General features: G+C 65.4%; 1 protein-coding gene across 1 annotated transcript; it reads left to right on the top strand.

Moving 5' to 3' along the window:
• Positions 1–396: 396 nt before the first annotated feature.
• SLC12A5 (solute carrier family 12 member 5) lies at positions 397–27,183 on the top strand. Its single transcript, XM_041419301.1, has 27 exons — positions 397–489; positions 13,589–13,683; positions 13,916–14,047; positions 14,241–14,387; positions 15,040–15,094; positions 15,941–16,071; positions 16,205–16,446; positions 16,525–16,736; positions 18,593–18,760; positions 19,650–19,748; positions 19,915–19,972; positions 20,596–20,770; positions 21,566–21,684; positions 21,993–22,091; positions 22,185–22,304; positions 22,480–22,584; positions 22,672–22,840; positions 23,750–23,945; positions 24,026–24,195; positions 24,298–24,429; positions 24,602–24,709; positions 24,875–24,997; positions 25,077–25,264; positions 25,598–25,612; positions 26,167–26,300; positions 26,796–26,904; positions 27,044–27,183. The coding sequence occupies exons 1-26, from the start codon at positions 456–458 to the stop codon at positions 26,885–26,887; spliced, it is 3,318 nt and encodes a 1,105-aa protein (XP_041275235.1). The 5' UTR covers positions 397–455; the 3' UTR covers positions 26,888–26,904; positions 27,044–27,183.

Below are 27,183 nucleotides of genomic sequence, written 5' to 3'. Positions count from 1 at the left end.
GTTCTGTCCCTGCGTGGCCGCAGAGCGCGGCGGCAGGGCCAGGACCGGGATCGTGCCCGAGGGTGCCCGGGTCCGCGGCAGGGTGGGGCAGCCGCAACTCCGGGGCTGTAATTAGCTGTAATTAGCGGCCGCGGCTCCGGACAGGGCGGGGGCAGAGCGCGGCCCCCTCCCGTCCCGTTGGGGCACGGTCCCAGCACCCCCAGTTCGGCGGCGGCTGTGGGACCGAGCGGGCGTGGCGGGGCGGTCCGGTCCCATCGAGTCGAGCCGGGCCGAACGGGGCCGAACCGAGGCGACCGGAGCGGGGCCGAGCCGATCCACTCGGACTGGAGCCAGCCCTGCGGCCGCGGGGGCGGCGCGGCGGGCGGTGCCGCGGGCACTAGGACCCCGGTCAGCGCCCGGCGGGGCCGCGCTCAGCGACCGCCGGGGCCGGAGCCACTTGTGGCGACGACGGGGCCATGAGCGGGCGGTTCACCGTCACCGGCGGCGGGGGTGAGCGCCGGGGGCAAGGGGGGCCCGGGAAGGCTCCGGAGGCGGGACACGGTCCGCGACGAGGATCCGCGGGGCAGGACAGGGTCCGCGGGGAGGGTCCGCAAGGAGGGCCCGGCCGTCGGGACACCACGGGGGGTGCGGAGCTCTGGTCGGTCTGGCCCCTCGGAGGCAGCGCAGACCCCCGGAGTAGGGATGGCACGGAGCTGCGGGATCCGGGAGATGGGAGGTGCAGAGCAGGGAGTGGGGCTCAGCAGGACAGGACCCCCCGTCTCAGACTCTTCCCCGCAGCCGCCTCCGCTCCTCAGGGAGCTCCCCTGTTGCGTCCCCGTACCGGGGGCTGTTGGATCGAGACCCTGCTGCCGCCGGACCTGCAGGGGGATGGAGCGGGGTTGTGGCTGTGGGTCGGCTGTGGGTGTGGGGTCACATACTGCTCCCCAGGGAGCCATGGTGGAGGGTGGCTGCTGCCCAGCCGGGACAGGGCAAGCTGTGGCCAGCCCTCAGATGCAGCAGTGCCCACCGGGCTGCCGTGGGCACAGGCACTGGAGCCGGCAGCCATCGCCTCGTGGTGCCCAGGGGACGTGGCGGTGGGGCTTTGCTGTCACCGGAGCCGTATCGATCCCAGAAAAGTGGCCGACGGCAGCACCGGGGCTGTGCTGCCGGAGCTGTGACCTTGCACCCTCGGCGAAGGGCGCGGGTGGGAGGCGCGAGCAGCCGGAGGGACACCACGACACCCGGGCTGGGCTTTGCCTCTGTCAGTGGGCTCGGGCCTTTGGGGCCCTGTCTAGGATCACACTGTCGTGGGTGACGTAGGGCTGTGTTTAGTGGCAAGGGGATGCAGGGCCACTTGTCACTTTATGGCAGCTGGGCCAGCTGGGCCTGGCCTGTGGGCTGTGTTGGGGCAGAGCGGACTGTGATGAGCCAGGGCTGTGGCTGAATTCTGGGGCCCTCCAGGAGCAGCTCCTCGGTTTGGCAGCCAGTTTGCTGGTGGGGGGCTGTGGGGAACCGGGGTGGGCATGCCAAATGGCCGTGGTGGGAGCAGGGGACACATCCTTCTGTCTGAGCTGTGACCTTGTGCCCTCCCAGAGGACAGCCAGTGGCTGGTCCTGCTGGAGGTGCCCTGTTTTGTGGGGTGGTCACGGCCATGGCAGGGTGGCTACTTAGGGCTTGGCAGCGTTCAGGGACTCCTCATATCCTCCACAGTGCTGGGACCACGGATGCTGCCTCCCGGGGGATGGATGGGAGGGGTGCATGGGGCTGGCGGTTGCAGGACTGGCAGGCGCTGCGGATGGCAGGCAGGAACTCTGGACAGCAGTGGTCAGGGAGGGACTCGGCCCTGGGCGAACTCTGGGTGTTACCAAACCCCATGTCAGTGTCACGCGTGGGGGGAACAGAGTGACGGAGATCCCGGGGATCTCGGGGCGGTGCGGGAGCGAAGGCTGCAGCCGGCCGTGCTGCCAGTGCCGGGGCGGTGCGGGGACCCCCGGCCAGCTGGAGGGCCCCTGCTCGTCCGTGAGCTGGCGCCGTGCTCAGGTCGCCTTGTGGCTCCCGGGGCCGCCCTTTGGGAAGGCCCTGCCCTGGAGCGACCCCAGGCGGGTGGTGCTGAGGAGGGATCTCAGCCCCCGGGAAGGGGCGGTGGCCGCAAGGGACCGCCCGGTGCCGGGCGGGGCAGGGTACGGACACGGCGCCGCCGGGGGGACCTCGGGGCCGGGGGCAGGTCACTGCAGGAGCCGGGCCTGATCCCGGGCTTGACCCGGGAAATGGGATCCGTGCGGGCGGCGGCGGGGGCGGACAGGGCTGCGCGGGGTCTTGGCGAGGTCTGAGCCGGTCCGTGCGGGGGCGGGCAGGGCTGCGCGGCGCCGCCAGGGGGCGATAACGGGACGGGACGGCTCCGGTGGGGGTGTGGCCCTGGCGGCCCCGCCCCGCGGCCCCGCCCCGCTGCCGTAAAGCCGCGGAGGAGTGGGGGGGTCGCTTTGCGACAGGGGGCGGCGGCGGCGGTTCCGGCGCTGTGGCGGAGCGGAGTTTGGGCCTCGCGGTCCTCCGGGGGCGGGTGAGTGGCGAGAGTTGCCTGGCAGCGACCGCCGGGCAGCGGGGCGGGGACGGGCCCGTGCGCTCCGCGGCTCGGGGTGACTAAGCGGGGCCGCGGGTGTGAGGGAGGGGGGGGAAGAGAGGCGTGGCCTGGAGCGAAAGAGGCGGGGCGGGACCAGGAGGGGCGGGGCTGTTGCCTTATGGGCGTGGTTTGATGGGGCCCGGTCCCGCCGCGAGCGCAGCGCCGCCCGGGCCCCGCGGCACCGGGGAGCGATGTGCTCCACCTGGGACCCACCGTGGGGCTGGGCCTCCCCCGCGGGCTGCACGTGGGGCGGCTGCCCCGTGCCCGGTGCGCTGTCCGTGGGGCAGCCGCCCTGGCCCGAGGGGGCACCGGATCGTCCCCACCGCGCAGCCCCGCTATGTCCCGAGCGGTCGGGCTCGGCGGCAGTAGCCATGGCAACCAAGCAGTTAAGGAGCCTCTCGTCGCTATGGAAACCGGTCCCGGTGTCACCCTTGCCGTGGCTCTCGGTGCTGAGGGGGTTCCGCAGCTCTCCCGGCGCCCCTGAGGGCCCTGGGCTCACGGGCTGTGGCCATGGAGCAGGCTCTGTGGGGCAGTTGTGTGGGGCTGGCCCCAGGTGGGAGGGGAGGCCCTGAGGGGGGCTTGGCTAGAGTAGGGACCCCACCAGCCCTGGTTGCACGCCCTGCAGGGCCCTGCCGAGCGCGGGCAGCACACCAGGGAGGGACGGGGGCGCTTGGGGCACCGCGCACGGAGGGGTACCCGTGAGGGACAGGGGATGCTAAGGAGACTCCCCCAGCCCTCCCATCTCCTCCAGCCCCCTCGCTGACACTCAGGTCAGGTTTGTGGCAGATTGAGTGCCCTCGGGGTATCATTAGGTGAGCCAAGGGTGTGCAGCAGGTAGAGGCCGATGATGTGGGGGGTGGGATGCTGCCGGGGGGCTGCAGCAGCCACAGCCCCATCAGTACCTTCCCAAGGAGTCTCCATGCCACTGAACGCACCACAGGTGTTTCAGTGGGATGCCAAGGGTGGAGGTCCTTGCACAGGCTGTGGGACTGAGCGACGGGTGCCGTGTGGGGCACAGGACACTTCAGTGCCTCATCAGCTGATCCTGCACCCAAACCCTTCTGGCAGCGGCTGGCAAGTGGCCATGCAGCTGCTCCTCGGCCATCGCTGGGCCCTCTGGCCCTGGCTCAGCAGTGGCTGCCTGGAATCCCCAGGGTACTGCAACTGGCACAGGGCTGCTTGGGGGCTCCTCAGCTGCGTCGCCAGGAGCGGGGCCTGGTGGGAGGAGGCTGCTTCTGCTGCTGATCCCTGTGCCAGGCTGCCCGGCCGCCCACTGCCGTGGCCCTGCTGCTGGCAAGACATCTGGGCAAGGGCAGCTGGGGACGCTGCGCCAGCTGCGCGCTGTGCTGGGCTCGTGTGACGCAGGAGCTCACAGCCCTGCCCCACGGCCTCTGCCAGCCCTGCCCCACAGCCTCTGCCAGCTCTGCCCCACTGCTGCCCTTCTGCTCTCAGCCTCAGGCAGCTGCAGTGCCTCCCGTGGCTCCCCACCCAGCCCCACGGGATGCTGCACCTCCCTCATGTCCTGTCCTGTTGCTGCAGCTGGTGTCAAGTCCCAGCTGGTGCCCGTGTCAGCTCTGAGCTCTGCCTTTGCCCCATGCTGGTGGCAGGGCCCTGAGTTGTCTGGATGGAGGTGAACAAGAGCACTCCATCCTGCCAAGGTGCTGCAGGATGTGTTGCCCCTGGGCTCCTGGGGCTGTCAGGACAGCGTGGTGAGAGCACATTGTGATGCAAACCCACTGCTACAATATTTGGCTGGCATCACTGCCCTTCTGTCCTGCTGCACCTCCATCATCTTGGGGTCTTTCCTGCACCAGCTCTTATTTTCCCTGGGAGCTGCTTGTCCTCATGCCTCAAGCCCTCAGTGTGGGGTGTCCCATCCTGGTGGGATGTGGACAGGCAGGCTGTTGACAGTGCCCAGGGATCACAGCAGGCAGTGCAATGTGCTGACCAGCATCTCCCCAGCACAGCCGCCCTCACTGGCCGTGTGGCACACTGCCAGGCTGCCCGCTCCCTGCCCTCAGGAGGTTTCCCAGTGACTCCAGCACGTGTCTCGCTCCTGGGAGGTTTGACCGCTGCTGGTAATAGGACAGGCAAGGGCTGTGTGGCCAGCAGCCAGGATTTCAGCCCTAGGAATGTCTGTGAGAATGATTCCCCCAAGCCAGGCTCTGTGCAGAGGGGTCTGGGACATTCTCAGGAGTCTCTGCAGGGGTACAGGACAGTTTGCAGGGATGCTTCTTGGCTTGGCCGCTCTCCGTCGTCATTCCTGGGCAGCCTCTTGCAGTTAAGTGGGGCACTGATGCTCTGCCTGGCCTGGAGCCAGGATCCTGCCTGCTACTCCGACTCAGGGGCCACTTGCAGTTGATCCCCCACTCCATGGCCAGGGAAAAGCGTTGATCTTCCTCTTTCTCCATGCCCTTGTGCTGCCTGCAGCAAGACTGCAAGCAATGCAATGCATGGATGATGCCCAAACCGTACCAGACCTCTCTCCCTTCAACACACTGAACCACATACCCCAGTCAGGGGCATTTTGGCCAGGGTTAAGGCCAGTGCTCTGCTGGGAGATCAAGCCCCCTCAGTCTCCCCTGCCTCAGAGACACTCTCAGTTGTCCCCACATGCTGGCGGGACCCTGCGCACAGGATAAGCCAATGCGGTCTTGATAGCGTAGCCCCCTGTGCTGCCGTCAAATCCCAACCCCTGAAATGGAGCCATAATCCTGGGATTAGGGGATTAGTGGTCTTTCACGTGCTCCCTCCCCCGCATCTGTTTTAGTAGGAAAATCCCTCTTGTGCCGAGCCCACACGCTGTGGCCTCCTGCAAAAAACCACCCTCTGGTGCTTGGCACTCACCATGGCTGGCTGGACCCTGGCCTGCTGCCCTTCTGGCCAGCCACAGCCCCTTGGAGGGGTTGGGAGTGCCCTCTGATCCCCAGGCCAACATGGGACAGTGCTTTTGTCCGCTGCATCCTGTCTGCAGCCCCTTCCTTCCAGTCCCAGCCCTTGGGAGTGGGCCAGCGCTTTGCTCCAGTGCTGGCTGCTGCTCAGGGCTGAGGGGTTCAGGTGTGAGGGGTTGGTGCTGCTGCAGCTGGACAGGGGCAGCCCCATGTGGTGACTGCCACACAGAGTCCTGGGCGGGGAGTGCCCACCCTGAACTGCCCATCCTCCCTGCAGCCCTCCTGTGCTGCTTGCCGTGGAGCTGGGGCTGTGCTGCTGCAGCTCCCCAGGGATGCCAGGTCCCGGGGTCCTGGCTGCGGCCGTAGGGCAGGGATTGGTGCTGCCTGCCGGGCTGGGGTGAGGGGTCTGAGCCTCTCTCCTGGCCGCGAGGTCAGACCTGGGAGCATCCGCGCTGCGGAGCAGCTGGCTCTGCACCAGGAGAAAGTAAACAATTAATTACAGCCGTCAAGAAGTAACAGAGGCCAGCGGGCTGTCATGATCTCAGCCTGTGCTGGAGGAGATGCCGGGAGCTGCAGCCAGCTCCGGTTGGGGGATCCTCCCGGATTAGTTGCATGAGAGAACAGGGGGCTTCAAACAGCCTTGGAGGGTCCCTCTACAACTCCAGCTCGAGAGTGGCCTGTGCCCCTGGTCCTGTGGGTGACAGCTGCAAGAGCTGGGGCCTCTGTAGACAGCACAGGGCCTGGGGATTTTGGCCCCATTGCAACCAGGTCTGAGAAGGTTGCTATGGGTGTGATCTCGGTCCCCTGGTCACTAGGGGAGGTGACATCAAGCTTGCTCCCCTCTGCAGGCAGCATTCCCTGAGCTGCAGGTCAGCTGGGCAGAGCAGGGTCAATCACATCTGCTGTCCCCCCAGCCCCACTGTGGGGTGATCTGGACGTCTTCCCCTTCCCCGGGTGCCCTGGATCGTCCTGCTACTGGGGCAAGGATCTCCATCCATGGCCGAAGCCCTGATGCCCGCAGAGGGGTCCCCTGCATGACGTGGTGCTGCCCAACCGGGAGCCGCCCCCACCCGGCAGCCGCCCGTGGCGGGGCAGGGGCCTCGCGAACCGGGGCTGCGTGATCCCGGGCCTCAGCCGCCTCTGCTGTGTCGGTCCCGCAGGCAGAGGTTCTGCCCCGCTGTGCACCCCGAGCGTGTTCCAGGTCCCGAGGCTGCGCCGGGGTCCGGTGCGGGAGCTGGTGTGGGGTGCGGGGGCTGGCGGCGGATGCGGGGCCGGTGCGAGGGCCGGTGCGGAGTGCGGGGGCTGGAGGCGGGGTTCGGGGCCGGGCCGGGTGCAGGGTCGGTGCGGTTGCGGGGCCGTCCCGTCCCGTCCCGTCCCGTCCCGCCCGCACCAGCCGGGCCCGCAGCGCTGCCCTAGTTCCCCCCCACGCCTGGCGCAGCCGGGAGGCGGCCCCGCTCCGCTCTCTCGTCTTTGTGCCCCCCCGCGCCGCCGCGCCCCCCCCCTCCCCGCCGCGGCGGGGGCAATGCCTCCCGCATACGTGATGAAGCGGGCGGCCGGGCTGGGCTCCGCCGGCAGCAGCCGTGAGCCGTGAGCCCGGGCGCCTCCGCACTGCAGCCCCCTCCCACCGGCGCGGGGGGCGGCGCGGGAACGCGGCTGCTGCGGAGCGAGAGCTCCAGCTCCGGCGGCAGCGAGCGGCCGCGGCACCGGCGCCATGCTGAACAACCTGACCGACTGCGAGGACGGCGACGGCGGCGCCAGCCAAGGTGAGGCACCGGCATCGGCACCGACGAGCGGGACAGCGGGACAGCCCGGCCTAGAGACACCGGCCGCGACGGCGGCTCTCGGCCGGCGGCCCCGCGGGGCTGCGGCGGGCGGTGCGGGGATGCTCCCGCTCCCGGCGCTTCCGCGCAGCCCCGGCCGCACTCCCGCCGCTGCGGCAGCCCCGGGAAGCGGCGGTGCGGCCGAGCCGTGCGGGGCTACCGAGGAGCCTCCTCCCGGGTGGGGGCTGCTTGCTGTGCTCCGGGCGACCCTGTGGGGCTGGCCCCGCCGCTTCCCGGACAGCCCCCGCCAGTCGCCGCACCGGTCCCGCTCCCGCCACCCCCCGGGGCCGCCGCCGCTGTCCGCGGTGCTGAAGTGGCCGCCCGGGCCCTGCTCCGGGGCCGCCGGAGCCGTTCGTCCCGGGGCCGAGCCCGAACGAGCCGAAGCGAGCCCAGCTGAGCCAAAGTGAGCCCTGTGGAGCCGGTCCGGTGCAGTCCGTGCTGCGCTGTGCCCCGTCCCGCTGCAGCCCTGGCGCAGGGCCGCTGTCCTCCGCCGCCGAGGGGCCGCTCGGCCCCGCAGCAGCCCCGTCACTGCTGGCGCTTTGGCCTCAGCCCCTCCCGGCGCCCGGCACTACCGAGCTGTGCGAGGGTCCCCGTTCCTCTCGGGGCCGCGTCCAGCACCGGGCAGCCAGGCAGCACAGGCCCCGTTCTTGTGAGTGTTCCTGCCGGGCACGGGGGTGGGCTGCAGCCAGGGGGATGCAGTGTGTGCACAGGAGGACTTGCGCTGCCCCTCTGACCCTCCCAGACAACGTCAAGTCTCCTCTCCAGGTCCCCTCGTGGGGTCTGCCAAAGCCCCAGCCGGGAGCGTGTGGCTGGCTATGGCAGTGGTTGTGGGGGTCCCGGCTGCCCACAGTGGGGCTCTGGGCACAGCCACACAGGCTCTGTGTATTCCTCTGCTCTGCCGACCCCAGTCTGTTTATTTGCTTGTTTATTTGCGGCTCTGCTCAAGGTCAGGGCTGGCAGGAGACTTTTGGGGGCACCTTGCTGGGCTGAGGTTGTCGCACTGGCCCCCAGCCGTGCCCTTCCCTGGGCACTTGCCCTCCCCTTGCCCTCTGCAGCACCAGGATCTCTCCCACTCACTGATTTCCACCGCGGCAGTGCCAGTGGCGTGGCAGCAGGCGGTGCAGCCATGCTGGGGTCTGGCAGGAGGGCTGGACACAGTGCCACTACAGATGGACCAGGCAGACTGTCCCTGGAGCTGAGCCTGGTGAGATGCTGCCCTGTGGGACAGCGGGTGAAGGGCTGGAGAAGAAGGGGCCTGGGGGACTTGGGGGAGCAGGGATTGTCTGTAGGAAGGGGCTCAGCAGAGCTCCCCACACCTGTGACAAGGGTGGTTGCACTGGGGGGGGCAGGTTGTCCCCCAATGCCAAGGGTCAGCTGAACTCCCATCATGAGATCTGTCTGCAGGGACCATGGAAAACCCTTCAGGTAGCAAAGCTGTTAAATGCCAGTGGCCCCCTCCACATGTCCTGGCTGCTCCAGTGCCGGCTGTCCAGCGACTTGCCAAGCCCAGCACGACCACTGAAGCTCTGGGTGCCACTTAGGCCTTATTTGTCAGAAAAGTCATCAGTGTCCCCACTCAGGCCATGCTCTGGACAGCATGCACGAGCTGCATGACAGTGGCTGGAAGGGTTCCAGCCCCAGCAACCCAACAAGGGCTGGACGGGGAGCAGAAAGGGCTGCTGCCTGCAGTGTCCGGGCTGGCACCGTGCACTGCTCTGGTCGGGGTGTTGGGATGTCAGCCGCAGCCCCACTGCAGGGTGACATGCTGACACCCAGCCCGGTGGCACTGGGATGCCTGAGGAGCCCAGATCCAGGACCAGGAGCTTTGCTGGAACTTGTGTCCATGGCCATTTCCAAGGCAGGGCTTGGACTGTTGGAGAATCTGGGAAGCTGTTTAAATGCAGCCAGCCAAAACGCCTGTGCTGGAAATCCTGCGCTGCAGGGCCGGCTGATCAAAGGGAGGATAATCCTGGGTTTAGGAAGGAAGAGGATAGGTCTGAAGTAGCAGTTGGTCCAATTTGGGTCAGGCTGTGAAGGAATTCAGCCCAAAAGGCCACCGGGTGTGCTTGCTGGCTGGAGGGGGAAAATGCAGCCCTGGGATGGGGGCATCCTCCTCCACCATCCCACCCCTGACCCCCACCCCTGCTCCCCTGGCACGCTGCAGCTGGAGTGGCTCTGCTGTGACGCTGCCAGCACGAGCTAGCACTGCTCTGATCATCGGTGATCTCTGCCTCAGTGGGGCTGCAAGGGCTGTGTGGCCTCTCCAAGGGTCGCCCTCCCTAGAGCAGCTGTCAGACACTCCTGTGCAGGGTAGAAGGAAGATGGGTGGGTGCAGAGATGCCACTGCCATAAGAATACCTTGGCCATCCCCATCTGCCTTAGGCGCCCCAGGCCAACAGCCCAGGGCCAGGCAGTGTGTGTACAGCCAAGTCCCCTTGATAGCCGGAGGTGACAGAACAGCAGCGTGGCCTCCCTGGCTAGCAGCTCCTGCAAAACGGCAGCAGCTGGGGACATCAGCCAGGGCCACGTGCTCACCCATGTGCTCGCTGGCCTGCTGGGGTCACCCTGGGGTGCCCCTTGCTGCAGGCAGAGCCCCGGGAGTCCAGGTGTCCTGTGGCAAACGTCAAGGTGTCCTGTGTACCTGCAGGGGAGCCCCAGGCCATCCCTAGAGCCATGAGCAGCCGTCGCACTGCTGCTGCTCCTGGGGCCGAGGGGATCGGGGTGGGGGTGGCGCAGGGGATTCCGGAGCCGTCAGCAGCCCTGTGCAGGAGCACAGACGGAGACACGGAGGGCTCTGAGGTCGGGGCTGTCCCCGCCATGGCCCCCCTCATCCACTGCACCTCCTGGCAGTGCCGCAGCCCTGGTGCCCGATCCCTGGCTGGGGCTCGCTGAGCTCTGGATGCTGCGGAGGGCACGGGCCCTTGGTCGGGCAGCAACCTTGGCAGCAGCTGCGGTTAATTAACCCGTGGGGGGTGGCTGCTGGGGCTACCCCAGCCAGTGCTCAGTGCCCTGTGCCGTGTAAAGCGATTAGGGAGGATTTGGGATAAGGGGCATGACGCTTCCCAACCCAATTTAGGGCTAAGTAAAAAGCCATTAGAAGATCAAATTGTGGTTGGTGCTGCTGCCTAAGCCCTGCCTTGGGGGGCTCCGAGGGTGCTGTGACGGTCCTTTGGCGCTGCCGCCTTTGCTCTGGGCTGCCCCGGGCAGACAGGTTGGTGGAAGCCCTGCTGAGAGTGGGGCTGCGCGGTGCCCACGGCGGGGCTGCGGGTTCCTGCCAGCGATCCCGCTGCCAGCCCTTCCAGCCGCCGCAGCAAATTAAAAGGCCGATTCGTGTTGAGTGATCCCTGGGGAGGGGGGCGGCTGAGCGCCGGGATCGAAGCCTGGCACGGCACGGCTCGGCTCGGCTCTGCTCTGCTCACACTGTCTCTCCCGGCTCTGCTGCTGGCCTCGGGGCTGCTGGCCCTGTCCAGCGCTCCGGCCCTGCGCCGCTCTGGCGGAGCGGGGCAGGGGCAGCCCCGTGGGCGTTGCTGGGACTGGCAGTGTCCCACGTGTCCCCAGGGCTGGGAGGCAGCGCCCCGATTGTGCCGCCGGGCAGGGCTGGCCGTGGCAGTGGCAGGTGAGGGCCGGGGGCATTGCTCCTGCCTGCCCTGGCTGCCCCTGACTTCAGACCGCGGGTCTGAGGCAGCTACCGGGGAGAGGCTGCACCAGCCCCGCTGCGGCCGTCTGGTCTCCGTCAGGAGCAGGAGCAGGAGCGGGAGTGCTTTGTCACCTGGGACCCCGCGCCCTGGTGCTTAACTCCTTCCAGTCTGTGGGGCTGCAGCGACGTGGGAGACTGAGAGTCTCCCGAGCCGTGCTGCATCCTCATGCTCGCCAGCCCGGGGCCTCTCCCGGTGCTGGTGCTCGCAGCAGCATCCCCAGGCGAGGGGCTCCTGCGGCACGGGCCAGCCCCAGCAGCCTGGGCGATGTCAGCACGGGCCGTGGCCCCGGCCTGAGGAGCGCTGGCCAGAGGTGGGGACGGAGGGGCTGCGAGCTGTGGGTGCTGTTGCGGTGCCGTGGACTGGAGCTCGGGCACCCCAGGGTGCCGCTGGCGCTTGTCGTGTGCAGCCCAGCGGGGCAGTCCCGTGGGCTCGGGGTGCCCTGGGGCCGGGCTCCGGCCGCGCCATCCCTCAGGCGCCGGCGGGCCGGGGCGCGGGTGCCATGTGGGGCCAGCGTCCGGCTGCCTGCGCCGTTACATAAGAGCGGGAGCCGAGGCGGCCGTGGCTCGCCGTTGCCATGGAAACCTGCACGGTGATGTCGTCGGCTGGGTACCAGGCGGTGAGGCGAGGCCCCCGCGGGCTCCGTTCTCCCGGAGGGGTCCCAGAGCCTTGCCACGTTTCGAGCACGTCTCCCTGCCAAGCTGCCCGTGTCCCCCGGTGCCACCCAGCCCCAAGGGGGAGGTGAGCTCCAGCCACCCCTGCTCCTGCACCCTTGTGTCACCTCACTGGGGTGGCCACAGCATCAGCCTGGAGGGTGTCATGTCAGCGTGGCTGACGTTTCACATCAGTGTGGTCCCCAGGGCTGGTGCAGGTGGGCAAGAGCTGTGGTGAGTGGGTGGTTGCCAGCTCACACCATTGCTGTTATCTAATGACAGCAGGGTTCAGTGGGGCTTTAGACCAAATACAGAGCAAGGTGCGCATGAGGTTCGTGATGAGATCTGCTGTGGGAGATGCAGGGCAGGCACATGGCAGTGGTGCAACCTGAGGTGCTGGGTGTGTGTCCAAGGGGACTCTGGAGAGAAGCCTGTGGGCCAGTGTGTCCCGGTGGCACTGCCGTGGCCACTCTTGCACAGGAGGAGCCTGTGGGCTGTGCCTCGGTGTTTGGCTGTGCCCTCAGGGACACTGCTGCCCTGCTGCCCCAGGCTGGAGGAGCCCAGGGATGGTGGGAGTTTGGGGCCAGCCCGCAGGTCTGTGTCACCTGTAGCATTTGAGGCTTCACCTCCTGGTCAGCCAGGAGCACCCTGTCTGCCAGGGAATTGCAGATGGTGAATCACTGCTGCACACGGGCTTCCAGGATCCCGAATATGAGTCAACTGGCAGGAGAATGGCGGTCTTCAAAGGGCCAGGATGCTCCAAACGGTCTCAGGGTTTGTCTTGTGGCCACCACCATGAGTGGGTGACTACACTGCTAGGGTATCATACATCTGCCCCAGGGCACTCATGGGCTCCATGCTGAAGGATGGTGGAGGGGGAGGTCCCAAAGCATGGAGCTGGTCTGTGACCCTGCCCATGTGGGCAACCTGCCCAGCAGTGCGGTGGCCAATGGCAGTGTGGCTGCTCTGGCTGCAGGGCTGTGGTGGGATGGGTGTGTGGCAGGGAGCCTCTCTCCCCCCACTGAGGGCTGGGGACTAGCCTGGCTGCCCAGGTTTCCCCGTGCCATGGGTGCCTCCTCAGCTGCTCTGCCCAGGACTGTGTCCTTTGCCTCCTGGTCCGTCTCTGCTCTGGACCTTCTGCAGCTTGGAGCTGTGCTGCTCCAGCAGCGCCATCCTTACTGCTGCTCCATTTCCAGCTTGATTTATTTCTGCTGCTCTGCAGCTCAGCTGTTTTCATCGCTGTTAAGCCAACTCCAGGTTTCTTCTGCACTAGGTCCTTAATGCAGTGAGTGGCTGTGGCCCCTGTCCTGGTAGTTCTATGGTCCTGGCACTGCTGTGGGTGGCTCCACTGCCCCGGGCATCATCTGCCCTCAATGATGTCAGCTCCCGCCCTGTGGCCCCCACTCCTGTGGCGCATGTCTAGGAGGAGGACCAGACACCTGGCCGGCCGCCCCGCTCCCAGGCACTGTGCCGGGACCATCCCCTGTGCTGATGCTGAGCAGCCGTCCAGGTCCTGCCCCGCGGACGCAGCGCTGAGGGCAGTCCCGGCGCGCTCACCCGCGGGCAGCCCGTGCCGTGAGTTATTGCTGCCGTGCGTGCCGCCGGAGGCTGCCCCCGATGCACTCTGCTCGCCTCTCTGCGTGGATGCGCTCCGCCGGGCCCACGTGTCAGCACGGCCGGGCAGGGCAGCGTGTGCTCCTGGGGATGGCAGCCCCTGCCCGTGTGCGGCGTGGGAGGTGATGCCGGGGTCTGGGATGGGTCCTGGCATTGCCTGTGCTGGGTCTGGGCGTGAGCATGGTGCCCACAGCCCCGGCAGCTCTCCTGGCAGCCACGGGCAGCCGTGACCCCTCACAGCGGTGACCCTGTGGTGTGGATGTTCTGCATGTGTGGGTGGAGCAGGGGTTGCCTGACTGACTCAGTGGTGTTTCTGCAGGCGATGGCAATCCCAAGGAGAGCAGCCCCTTCATTAACAGCACGGACCTGGAGAAGGGCAAGGAGTATGATGGCAAGAACATGGCCCTCTTCGAGGTAGGGCATGCAGGCAGTCGGGCACGGGGAGGGAGCTGGGCTAGGCAGCTGTCCCACAGCATCCAACCTGCACCCCGGGCACTGGGACATGCCAGAGCCCCAGGCCAGGGTTGCCACAATGCCAAAGCCATTCCTGGAGGGACAGGCAGTGGGGTAGCATCTGGTGAGGTCTCCTGGGGTTGGCTGGGGTCCCAGGGGACAGTCCTCACAACTTGGGATCTGCTTTCCACAGGAGGAGATGGACACCAGCCCGATGGTCTCGTCCCTGCTGAGTGGACTGGCCAATTACACCAACCTGCCACAGGGCAGCAGGGAGCACGAGGAGGCTGAGAACAATGATGGAGGCAAGAAGAAGCCGGTGCAGGTGAGGACTTAGCGGGGAGGTAACCTTCCCTCCCTCTCCAGCCCTTGCCTGTGTAGTGCCAGGCCGTAGACTGCTCTGGGAGCAGGGGACCCCTTCGCCTCAACCAGGGGCACTTTTGCCCTGGGTTCCTGGCTGCTCTTGCTCCTCTGCCAGCCAGGCCCTTGAGCCCTGGTAACTGCTGTTCCCTCAACAGGCCCCACGGATGGGCACCTTCATGGGTGTCTACCTGCCCTGCCTTCAGAACATCTTTGGAGTCATCCTCTTCCTGCGTCTCACCTGGGTGGTGGGCATCGCTGGCATCATGGAGTCATTCTGCATGGTCTTCCTCTGCTGCTCCTGTGTGAGTTTTGGAGCCAGATAAGCCTTCACTAGCCTTGCCCATGGCCTGAGGTCACCAGTCTGGCTGGATGGACTATGGAGATGTGCACTAGCTGCCAGCCCACCATGCCCTGCCCCAGCTCTGCTCCTGCCCCTGCTTCTGCCCCTGCCCCAGCTCCTGCCCCACTTAGAGCAAGGAAAAGCCTTCAGTTTCCCAAAGGAATCAGCAGTGGAATGGTGCTTAAATGATGACCCAGATTATATCTGCCATGTAGGGAGGTGTGCTGGGGTCCCCTGCTCTGGTACCATGCAGAGAGCCACCTTGCTAGGACAGTCACCCCAGGGCAGAGGCTGGGAAGTCTAGCCTTGTCCAGTATCCTGGACAGCCTGAGCCACCCCAGTGCTGCCAGCCCCTCCAAGGGCTCAGCTCTGTCAGCTGTGCTGCCAGCCAGCAGCCCTGCCTGCCCATCCACACATCCATCCATCCATCCATCCATCCATCCATCCATCCATCCATCCATCCATCCATCCATTCATCCTCCCTGGGCATCCCTGCCCTGTGGCACCTCTCAGCGTGGCCTCAAGAGGCCCCATGTCCTAGCATGGCCCCAGCTCTCCCTTCACTCCCCTGTCCCTCTGCCCAGCTCCTGAACACACTGTGTTTCTTCCCGCAGACGATGCTGACGGCCATTTCCATGAGTGCGATCGCCACCAACGGTGTGGTGCCAGGTAGAGCCAAGCCCGCCTCCATGCTGTGCCACGGGCAGCTGGTCCCTGCCGGGTGGGGTGCCTGCAGGGGCTTTTCCCAGAGAGCATCCCCCGGGGCTGCCAGCCGCTCCCCAGCCTTCTGCCACCAGCCCGCGCGGGATCCCCACGGCCCGGGGGAGCGCGGAGCCGCCACCCGTCCCCAAAGCCGCGAGGTGCAGATGGCAGCGAGAGCCGCCAGCCGCGGCTCCTCCCTCCGCCAGACTGGCGAGGCCGCGGGGAGCCGGGAGACACACGGCAGGAGGATGGGAGCAGGGCGTGCTGAGTGCCACGGGCTGGGCGATGGGATGGGCTCTGCCACCGCCGGACACAGGGACGCTGCTGTGTGTGGGTTCTGCCCCACAGGAGGCACTGCGGGCTCTGGCCGGTGGGTGCCCTGGCTGCCTCCCCCGGACCACGGCAGCCCTGCAGAGCCCTGGGGAGCCGTGAGCTGCGCCAGGCTGGGCACAGCACTGACAGCCCAACACGGGGTGTAATTAAAGCTATTTATCATCCTGCTGCCGCAGCGGGACCATTGATCTGGCAGCCCAGCTCTAAAGGCTCCTCTGGGAGGATGGAGCAGGGTATGGCCCAGGTCCCTGGGGCTCCAGCTCCTGTCTGGTGTCCAGGGAACACCTGTGCCATTGGCCATTGCACCTGGCTGCTGGGGAATGACTCTGCCAGTGTGGTCACTCCTGCTGTTCTGCATCTTGCACAGTGCTGGAGCAGGGCCCATGGCTATCCTGGCTCCAGTCTGCTCTCTGGGATACCTGGCAGGGCTGAGGGTGTCACTGGGGTCTGGCTGGGACCCACTTCTGCTCTCTCTGACAGCGGGTGGCTCCTACTACATGATCTCACGCTCCCTGGGACCTGAGTTTGGTGGTGCTGTAGGGCTCTGCTTCTACCTGGGCACCACCTTTGCCGGTGCCATGTACATCCTGGGCACCATCGAAATCCTGCTGGTAGGTACCTGGTCCTTGCCTTGTGCAGTGCCATGGGCTCAGCTCATGGCAGGGCAGGGGGCCTGAAGGACCTTTCTTCTGGGGCCCCTCTGCAAGCTGTTAGCCAGGTGGTGATGCTGTGACTCTTTCCCAGGCCTACATCTTCCCAGCCATGGCCATCTTCAAGGCAGAGGATGCCAGTGGGGAGGCAGCTGCAATGCTCAACAACATGCGTGTGTACGGCACCTGTGTGCTGACCTGCATGGCCACCGTCGTGTTCGTGGGTGTCAAGTATGTCAACAAATTTGCCCTGGTCTTCCTGGGCTGTGTCATCCTCTCCATCCTCGCCATCTACGCTGGTGTCATCAAATCAGCCTTTGACCCACCAAGCTTCCCGTGAGTACGAGGTCCTGCAGGGATGCACCAGGGCTGGGGCATGCAAACCCCGAGTGCTGAGTGCCCGTGTCCCCCCAGGATCTGCCTCCTGGGCAACAGGACCCTCTCACGCCACGGCTTCGACCTCTGCACCAAGATGGTGGTGGAGGGGAACGAGACAGTTGGCTCCAAGCTCTGGGAGCTTTTCTGCACCTCCCGCTTCCTCAATGCGACCTGCGATGAGTATTTCACCATGAACAACGTCACTGAGATCGAGGGCATCCCTGGTGCTGCCAGCGGCCTCATCCAAGGTGAGCACATGCCAACAGAGGCATGGGAATGGGGCATGGGCATGAAGGCATGGGAGTGGAAGCATGGAGAAGGAGGTGCAAGGGAGCTGTGGTGGGGCAGTGGCTGTGCCGGGTGGGCAGCTCTGCCAGCAGGGCTGGTGGAGGTGTGCTGTGGGAGGCCATCCTAAGCATGGCTCCTCAGCCATGCCAGGTGTTGTGGGGGCAAACGGTGCTGGGTCCAGGTGGGAGAGCATGTGGGAGATCCCTGCTGGGGGCTGCTCTGCTCCTGAGGCAGAGGGAGCTGTGCTCATGCTGTGCTGGGCAGTGGGACACACTCCTGCACTGGGTGACAGAGCAGGGTGCTGCAGCAACCTGCATGCAGTCTGTGTCAGCCAGTGGGGTGGCTCAGAATGAAGCCCAAAGGCTGGGGAGGAATAAATCCTCCCTCTGCTTCCTCTTGGCCTTTGGAAAGGCTGGTATCGATTTGAGGTTTTGAGAGAAGTGATCACCCCTTGGGGCCACTTAGCTACTCTGGCTACTGCCCTGCTGGGAGAGTGGCCAGGACCACAGAAAGATGCGTGAATTTGCTGGGAGGAGCCACTTATGACCTGTTTTTCTGGAGATGCTGATATATCTGCTAGGTGCTCATGCTCAGCAGTGGGTGGCAGAGGCTGATGCTCTGTGCCACATTCAGAGGGTGTCTGCAGACCCCCATGCTGGAGTGGTTGTTGGAACTCAGGAAAGCAGCAGAGCCATGAGCAGGATCAGTCCTTCCTGATGGCTGTGGAGCTGCCCTGGTGTCTGTGTGGACACGGGCATGGGAGGTCAGACTTAGCTAAGCACGTGGTGCTCAGGGCTGCAGCTGTGATGGTGATTAGTGGAGCACAGTCACAGGGTGTTTGGGAGCCTCCCAGAGATGTTGCACTCTGGGTCTTTTGGATCAGATAAGGAGTTCCTGGTTGCTGGGTGGAACATGCTCCTGTTGGCAATGGTGCTGCTGGGGAGGGGGTGCAGACCCCCACCCACCCAGCTGGTCTCTCTCAGGGCAACAGGCAGCAAACATTCCTGCACTGGGGGCACTGGGACAGAGCCAGGACCCCACTCTGGGATGGCTGGTGACAAGGGTGACCGGCCCAGCAGCATCTTAAGACAGGTGGCACAGTTTGACCCTGGCAGAGATGACTGGGGCTTGCTGTGCCCTAGGTGAGGGGTGGGGAGAAACACAACGTTTCAGGGAGGATGAGACAGGCGAGGCCAGTGGGGGTTGCCAGCCCCGTCTGCCACCTGTGAGCAGCCATGAAGGGGGCTCAGTGCCGGGGGCTGAGGGCTGGCTCTCCTCTCTGCAGCCCCCCGGCAGTGACATGCCAAGGGCAGTTGCCTCTGCCCGCCCTGCCCGGTGCTGGCTGCTCTCCACTGCTCCAGTTTCTCCCTGCGATCTGCGGCCAAAGCAGCACACGGAGGGACGCTAAGCCTGTTACATCAGCCCCGCACTCATAATCCCATCAAAAACATTATCAAGTTACTTTGACACGATCCACTTCCCTTAAACCTGTGTTGATCAGCATTAATTATATTACCCTCTTAATTATTTGCTACTGCAATCCCATGTCAGCTGCTCCAGTATCTTGTGGGGACGCTGCCAACAGCAGTATGAAGCTGCTCTGGTTGCCCACCTGTGCTGCCACCCTCACCCTCTGGATGCCCGCGGCCCCGTGTGCTGGCAGAGGTGGCTGCTCAGTGAGGCCAGGGAAGGGGTGGGAGAACCAGACACCCCCCAGTTCCATTCCACCCCAGTGGGGTGGGGATGCTGTGCTGGGTATGGGGGCTTGCAGGCATCTCATGCTGGAGGCACTGCCCGTCCTCCTCCCTCCTCACAGAGAACCTCTGGAGCTCATACCTGACCAAGGGCGTGATCGTGGAGAAGCGGGGGCTGCCCTCAGTGAGCTCCCCCGACACCCCAGTGGACATGGACCAGCCCTACGTCTTCAGCGACATGACGTCCTACTTCACCCTGCTCGTCGGCATCTACTTCCCCTCGGTGACAGGTGGGAGCCGCGGGCACACCGGGCACGTGCCGCCGGGCGTGCTCCGGGAGCCCCACGTGTGCCACCCCCGCGCTGGGTGCGGCGGTGACAGCGGCGTCGCGGGGGCGGCTGGTCGCCATCGCCTCCCCCGCAGCCGCCCGCGCTGCAGATCTGACGGTGCCGCCCGGTGCGCGCTGACGTCCCGCCGCTTCGGTATTTTTAGCTCTCCGGGGGCAGAGGAGCCCCCCCGCCCCAGGCCCGCTGCGGAGCCGAGGGGGGCGCAGCCTCCGGGGCTGCCCTGCAGCTCCGCCGGGGACAAGCCTGGCGGGAGCCCCCGGGCTGCCCCGGGCATGGCGAGCGCTGGAGGGTCCGGCGCTGCGGGGTCCCCGGCAGCCGCTCGGCCTCCGCCGCCCTCTCTCCCGCTGCCGTTCACCGGCAGGTGCCGGTTTCTGCAGAACGCCTGTCCCCCGGTGCCGCGGGCCCTGGGGTCATCCCTGGGGCTGTGGCGAACCCGCCTGTGCGGCCGTGTCCCTGCGTGACCTCCTGCCCTCCCAGAGCAACGTCGGGGCTGGACCCTGTCCCTGCCCCTGCGGCGGCCACCGTCCGTGCTTGAGCTAATTAAGGGCTAATGAGACAAGGCACTTGAGAGCTTTTGAGCCTAATCCTTGAGTGGCCTCAGACTGCGGTTTGGGGTAGGGGGGGCAGTGCTGGGGGGGTGAGAAGAGCAGGCTGGGTACCCCAAGCCGCAGCAGCACCTTCTCTCCTGTCCATCAGGGCTGCTTCCCATCCTGGCGCACACCGAGCCGTGCCCTGCTGTGCCCAGGGTTCACACGGTGCCAGGCGTGAGGGTATCTGGGACGGGTATGGGCTGTAGCTCTGCTCCCCCTGACTCCATCCCCTCTTTCCCCAGGCATCATGGCTGGCTCCAACCGCTCTGGAGACCTGCGGGATGCACAGAAGTCCATCCCCACGGGCACCATCCTGGCCATTGCCACCACCTCTGCGGTCTGTATCCTTCAGGGCTTGCCTGAGCCTGGGCTGTGGGGCTGAGGGTGCGTGGGCTCTGCAGGGCAGGTCAGCTTGGGTGCTTCACTGGGCTGGGGCAGGGCCCCAGCACCCCCTGGCTGGGCAGGCAGGACTCTGCATCCTCCTGGCTCTCCTTGACTACCTGGCAGATATCAGCTCTGTTGTCCTCTTTGGAGCATGCATCGAGGGGGTCGTCCTGCGTGACAAGTGAGTGTCCCAAGGCCATGGGGGCATGGAGAGTGTAGCAGCCCCCCAGAATGGGCTGGGGCAGGAGCAGCCCCAGGGGCAGACAGAGGTGTGGGGAAGGCTGCAACCAGGACACACTGGGCAGACATAGGGGCATTGGGGGGCTGGTGGGTGTAACCAGGTAGGGGGGTTGGTGCATGTAACAGGCACTGGGGGCTTGTGTGCATCCCAGCCATCCATGTTTGCTGCATTCCTCCCCCTCCGGGGCTGCAGAAAGCCACTTGTTTGTCAACAGGCAGGGCTGTCTGTGCTCCTGCCTATCTGGGGCAGCCCTGCTCACCGCACGTGGCAGGTGACACTTCTGGGTCGCCAGCACCAACACAAACAGGATCCAACTGCATGCATCATCATTGCCCTCCCTGGCACAGGGACGAGGAGTCCTGTCCCACACCTGTCCTTGTCCTTGGCCACGCTGACAGGACAGGGATGAGGACAGATCCCTCACAGATCTGAGCCTGGTCCATTGCTCACCCCTTGAGTCAACATCCCAGTCGTGTCACATCCCTCCAGAGTGGTGCTGTTGTGGGGGGCTGGGAGGTGCTCGGCCATGGGATGGAGCTGCAGGTGGTGCTGATGCCCCGCAGGTTTGGTGAGGCTGTCAACGGGAACCTGGTGGTTGGCACCCTGGCGTGGCCGTCCCCATGGGTCATTGTCATTGGCTCGTTCTTCTCCACCTGTGGGGCTGGGTTGCAGAGTCTCACCGGAGCCCCCCGCCTCCTGCAAGCCATCTCCAGGGATGGGATCGTACCCTTCCTCAGGGTAGGTGACCCCCGAGTCCGGTGTTTCCCCACCGCGATCGCCCACTGTGGCTACGGAGAGACCGGCGGGACCCCACCCTGAGCAGCCCCGCTTCCCTGCCCTCATCCCGCCGGCACCGGCACGGCGGTGGGCGGCCGTGGTGGCTCTGGCTGCGGTATCGGTGGGAGGAGAGTGTCGGGAAAGGTCAGAATTCCCTCCCCCCCGCTGCCGTGCCGCTTCATATTTTATCTGCTCTCTGAAGACGCGTTCCCACAACCTCATCTCTCCAAATCCAACCCGACAGCTCCCCCCAGGGAAGAGCAGGCTAATTTTATCCTCCTCCTTCTCCTTGGCAGCCCCAGCCCGAGCTCTCGCTCGCTCCGCCCGCACCCTCTAATGCGTCCGGACACGCGGCCCCGGCCCCCTCCCCGGTCCCCTCAGCCGCAGGAGGGGCCACTGTCCCCCGGCTGCGAGTCCGTCCCCAGCACGGGGTGCCCGACTCTGTGCTGGCTGTGGCCAGGCTGTGAGCTGGGGCTCCTCCCTGGTGGGGTACAGGGGCTGCTGTGCTGGGTGTGGGGCGAGCCACGGGATCTGCCGGGAACGGGACTGTGCTGTCAGCAGGAGCCAGCCCTGGGACTGCTTTCCTGGCAGATTCCAATGGGACACGTTCCAGCTTACGGCACCCAGTGTTCCCAGTCCCTGCTCCTGCCAGGGCTGGGTATATGGGAGAGTCCAGTCTCAGGCTGCACTGAGTACCCTTGCCCAGGGCTACGGGGCACTGCAGAGCCTGACACGCCCCTCTCCCCTCATTTCCAGGTCTTTGGCCATGGCAAAGCCAACGGGGAGCCGACATGGGCCCTGCTGCTCACAGCCTGCATCTGCGAGATCGGGATCCTGATCGCCTCCCTGGACGAGGTGGCTCCCATCCTCTCCATGTAGGCAGCGTGCTGTCGACCCGCACCTTCACAAGCAGCGGGTGGCGTGTGTGGGTCTCTGCTCCTCGGGGAGAGGGGGGAACGCACCTGCTGCCCTGGCCCTTGCCGCCCTGGCCCCTGCCTGGGAAGAGGGGGGCCCTGCAGGAACTCTGGGGTCACACCTTGGCCAGCATTGAGGCTTGGTTTGTCCATGGCACTGCTTCTCTGTCCATCAGTGGTGCTCCAGCACTGGCCACTCCGGGGCCAGGAGGTGTGGAGACTTCAGTCCCTCACAGTGCACCCACTCAGCCCCCTGCTCTCTCCTGCAGGTTCTTCCTCATGTGCTACATGTTTGTCAACCTGGCGTGTGCGGTGCAAACGCTGCTGCGGACGCCCAACTGGCGGCCCCGCTTCCGCTACTACCACTGGTGAGCCGGGCGGGAAGGGACAGCATAGGGACACCCCAGGACACCCCACTGTGGGGGCCCCAGGGCACGCTGACAGCTCTGTGCCCTCTGCAGGACCCTGTCCTTCCTGGGCATGAGCCTCTGCCTGGCGCTGATGTTCATCTGCTCCTGGTACTACGCACTGGTGGCCATGCTGATCGCTGGCCTCATCTACAAATACATCGAGTACCGCGGGTAAGGGAGGCCACGATGCCGCAGGTCCTGGCCAGCCCCCGTGGCCACATGGCCTCTCAGTGTGGCTGCTCAGCTCCCCCCGGGCTGCTTGGAATCCCAGGATGCTCCAGGGTGCCAGCGTGGTGCTCTGTGGCCAGAGCCATGGGCGTCCCTGACGTGCTGCTGGTTCCTGCAGGGCGGAGAAGGAGTGGGGTGACGGGATCCGGGGCCTGTCCCTGAGTGCAGCCCGCTATGCCCTGCTGCGGTTGGAGGAAGGGCCCCCGCACACCAAAAACTGGAGGTAGGGCTGGGCAGGGAGATGGGATCTGAGGGTTCTGGTGCAGGGACAAGCTGGGTGCGGGCACTGACTGCAGGACCTTCTTTCCAGGCCACAGCTGCTGGTCCTGGTCCGTGGGGATCAGGAGCAGAACGTGGTGCACCCCCAGCTCCTGTCCTTCACGTCGCAGCTCAAGGCTGGGAAGGGCCTCACTATCGTGGCCTCTGTGTTAGAAGGGACCTTCCTGGACAACCATCCTCAGGCGCAGAGGGCGGAGGAGGTGAGAGCTGCCTGCGCTGGGGCAGGCTGTGCCAGCAGTAGGTCCACAGCTGCCCAGGGTTGTTTCTGCCCCATGGCCAGTGTTGGTGGCCCTGGAGCTTTCGAGTGGCATCAGGCAGAGCCCGAGGACTCCATGCTTCACTGGTGCTCACAGTACCACAGGGACCTCTGGACTCCTCTTCCCCTCCAAGACACCAGAGATGCTGGCACCAGCCAAGCACTGGTCCCAGTCTTGGCCAGCTGCTGCAAGACTTGGCACAGCATGGCACGTCACAGCACAGCACAGTGCCCAGCCAGGGGCTGCTGTGCTGAGCGGACTCCTCAGCCTCAACCCTCACCACAGTCTCTGTGGCCCTGGTGCCAGGCAAGGTGGGAGATGAGCCTTTCCCCGCCAGAGTGAGAGCACTCCCCACCCCCTGCACCCGCGGGGCGGCACATTAATGAGATTAAGCCCTTGGAAGCAAACAGTTTCTCTCCCATGCAGACATGTTATAATTTCTCTGAGTAAATAACTCTAATTGCTGCTCTGCCACCTGTCAGAGCCCTGGCACAAGGACACCCTCCACTCTGCACGGAGCAGAGTTGTGTGCCAGCTCTGCGCTTCACTGGCTATCACCCCCCTGCCCCACAGCCACTGGCCTGCCATGGGGCACAGAGACCCAGGCACCCTGGGAGGACCTGCAGCCTGCACCTCACAGCCTGCACCCTGCATCTCACAGCCCTGTACCCCATACTCTGCATCCCCAATTCTGTACCCTGTACCCCCCATTCTGTACCCTGTACCCCACATCCTGCACCCTCTGCCTCATCTGGCCTGGGTTGGGCCACTGTTGTGCCCGGCAGCTGCTGTGCCCGTGATCCATGCCCGTCCCCGAGGCCCTGGGATCTCTGACTTCCTTCTCCCTTGCAGTCCATCCGGCGCCTGATGGAAGCAGAGAAGGTGAAGGGCTTTTGTCAGGTGGTGATCTCCTCTAACCTGCGGGATGGCATGTCCCACCTCATCCAGTCCAGCGGGCTGGGGGGGCTGCAGCACAACACGGTGCTGGTGGGCTGGCCCCGCAGCTGGCGCCAGAAGGAGGACCACCAGACCTGGAGGAACTTCATTGGTAGGCACCATGGAGGGTGGGCACTGCTGGGCCTGGGGGGCTGCAAGCTGCCCTGGCTGACGTGGCCCTTCCCCTCCCAGAGCTGGTGCGAGAGACCACAGCTGGGCACCTGGCCTTGCTGGTGGCCAAGAATGTTGCCATGTTTCCGGGCAACCAGGAGCGGTTCTCAGAGGGCCACATCGACGTCTGGTGGATTGTCCACGATGGGGGGATGCTGATGCTGCTGCCCTTCCTCCTGCGGCAGCACAAGGTAGGCTGGGCCCCGCAGCGCTGGGCCCTGCAGTGCGGGGCTGGGGCTGGGACTGGGGCTGTCCCTCTCGAGCCGTGCCCAAGCCTCCCCCATCCCTTGCAGGTGTGGCGTAAGTGCAAGATGCGCATCTTCACAGTGGCACAGATGGATGACAACAGCATCCAGATGAAGAAGGACCTGACCACGTTCCTGTACCACCTGCGCATCACCGCAGAGGTGGAGGTGGTGGAGATGGTGAGTACTGGAACAGGGCACGTGCTGCAGTCAGGGATGCTGTGCATGGGAGCCAGACAGAGCCTGACATGGAGCACACAGCACCATGGGGGGACACAGCACCATACTGGGCCATGCTGGGAGCAGGTAGTACAGCTAACCCTGCCCCAAATTTCTTCTGTTCTCCCCATAGCACGAGAGTGACATCTCTGCCTACACCTATGAGAAGACGCTGGTGATGGAGCAGCGTTCCCAGATCCTCAAACAAATGCACCTCACCAAGAACGAGCGGGAGCGGGAGGTGAGGCTGCAGAACAGGCTGGGTGGGCTCTGACCCCTGTGGTGGATCTGATGTGAACCTAGCTGCCCTGCAGCTCTGTGTGCTCATTCTGATGGGCTTCAGGCTAGGCTCTGCCCAGCCAAGCCCTCTTGTGCCCAACTTCCTTGGCTGACCCCTCTCACACAGATCCAGAGCATCACGGATGAGTCCCGTGGCTCCATCCGGCGCAAGAACCCGGCCAACACACGCCTGCGCCTGAACGTCCCCGAGGAGCAGGCTGCTGACGGCGAGGAGAAGCCAGAGGAGGAGGTGAGGGGTTGTACCAAGACACGGTCAGGCAGGTAGCTAGCCTCAGGCCCTGCCCACCATTCCCCTCTTCCCTCTGCAGGTCCAACTAATCCACGACAAGAACGCCACCACCTTCTCCAGCAGCTCTCAGTCCCCTGGTGATGAGGTGGAGGCAGCCCCTGAGAAGGTGCATCTCACCTGGACCAAGGAGAAGTCCGTTGCTGAGAAGAACAAGAGCAAGAGCCCTGTCAGCCCTGAGGGCATCAAAGACTTCTTCAGCATGAAGCCGTACGGCCCCCCATGCTGCCACCTTGTCCCACCCATGCCCTGTGATCCTGGCTGTCCCTGCCTGCCCCAGCCAGTGGGTGCAGGCAGGGCCTTGGCAGCACCAGCTTGATCCTTGCCCTGGAGTGGTCAGGCAGCCTGGGTGCTCTGAGTGCGCCCTTGCAGAGGGGCTGGGGGCAAGTGGGGAGGGGTGCCTGTGTAGAACTGTGCTGGCAAGGGATGGGGTGCCCAGGCTGGGTGTGCTGTGGGGCATGGGGGTGCCCACCTGGTGTTCACATTTCTCTCTCTCTCTCCCTCTCTCTGTCTCTCTCTCCGACCCCATCATGTTCCTGGCAGGGAGTGGGAGAACCTGTAAGTCTGGGTTTGGCTGGGTGCCGGGGCTGGGGTGGCGGGAGCTGGGTTGTGCTCATGGGGCAGCATGATGGGAGCCAGCGGGGTTGCCCCTGTGCAGGAGAGCGGCTCAGTGAGCCGTGACAGCTGCGGTGCCAGACAGTTCACCCGGGCAGCACACGGCAGCTCTGGCTGCCAGCCCCGTGCACCGTGCCCTGCCCGCACCACACGCTCATCTGCCCTGCTATGCTGCCGGCAGCTCCTTGCAAGCCTGGGCACAGGCACCCACGGTGACACTTGTGCCACCTGCTCACTCCCACGCAGCCTGGCCCCGAGCAGCTGTGGGTGCCACTGCCCATGGGCACCGTGCGTGGCCCTGCGGCTCACGGCACCGGTGCAGGCTCAGAGTCACCAGCGCAGTGCCTGGCACAGCTTGCTGCACCCCGAGTTTGTGCTGCAGCCCAGGCTGCGGTGCCCGAGGGCAGGAGGCCAGTGTGCCCTGTGGCTCCTTGGGGCTGGTGTGGGCTGGACGCTGGCTGTGCCTGTCCCGTGCCCACACGTGCTGTTGCCCACAGGAACCAGTCCGACGTGCGGAGGATGCACACGGCTGTGAGGCTCAATGAGGTGATTGTGAAGAAGTCCCACGATGCCAAGCTGGTCCTGCTGAACATGCCAGGGCCTCCCCGTAACCGGAAAGGGGATGAGAACTGTATCCTTCCTGTGGGGCCAGTCATCAAAACCCCTCTGTGCCAGGGGGACCAGGGTCCATGTCTTCCCCAAAACTGGTGGGTCTTTTAGGCGAGTGCCAAGAGGCACAGGTCAGTTCCTGAGCTTGGACCCCCCGCACCTCCTGCACCTGGCTGGGTCCAGCAGCTGTCATTGGCACCAGCCTGCCCCTCCAGCACGTGATGGGTGCTGGGACCACATGACATTGCACCTACACCCATGAGTGCAGTGGCACATGATGGGGGCCCAGGTAGAGTCTGTGGGGCTCAGCCATCTGCTGGCTCAGTCACCATCCCCATGGCACAGCACCTGCAAGGGTGGGCTTCCCTGGCTCCTTGCTTGGGACTGACCCCGCCAGCTCCTGGCTCTGGTGTGCAGGTGTCAGTGCTGCAGGCTCAGCTGGGGCTGGGCAGGGATGGCACAGGGCTGTCGCCATGTTCCCCAAGTGTGAAGATTGTCCTCCTTGACAGCTGTGCAGACATGGAGTTCCTGGAGGTGCTGACGGAGCATCTGGACAGAGTGCTCCTGGTGCGTGGTGGGGGCCGGGAGGTCATCACCATCTACTCCTGAAAGACGGCTCGCGAGAGGTTTGTCTGCACACTGAGAGCCCCGCCACCCCTTTGCACCGCGCTCCCGGAGGGGAGGAGGGAAGGCCGGATGGCAGCCGGTGCGCAGAACCTTCTCCTGGCTTTGGCCGTGCCCCTGATCTCTCCATTCGAACTGCAGCACCAGATCTTCCGGGAGCATCCAGCACCAGAGCAGCTGTTCCTCATTGCAACACCACAGCACTGCTGTCCTTGTTTATATATAAATATATACAGTGAACCGCGGACTGAGCACCAGAGCTCGGCGCTGCCGCCACCGCC

This window comes from Onychostruthus taczanowskii, unplaced genomic scaffold (genome assembly GCF_017590055.1).
Source record: "Onychostruthus taczanowskii isolate IOZ18803 unplaced genomic scaffold, ASM1759005v1 scaffold60, whole genome shotgun sequence".
Lineage (NCBI taxonomy): Eukaryota > Metazoa > Chordata > Aves > Passeriformes > Passeridae > Onychostruthus > Onychostruthus taczanowskii.
This window is presented reverse-complemented; position numbering and strand designations above follow the sequence as displayed.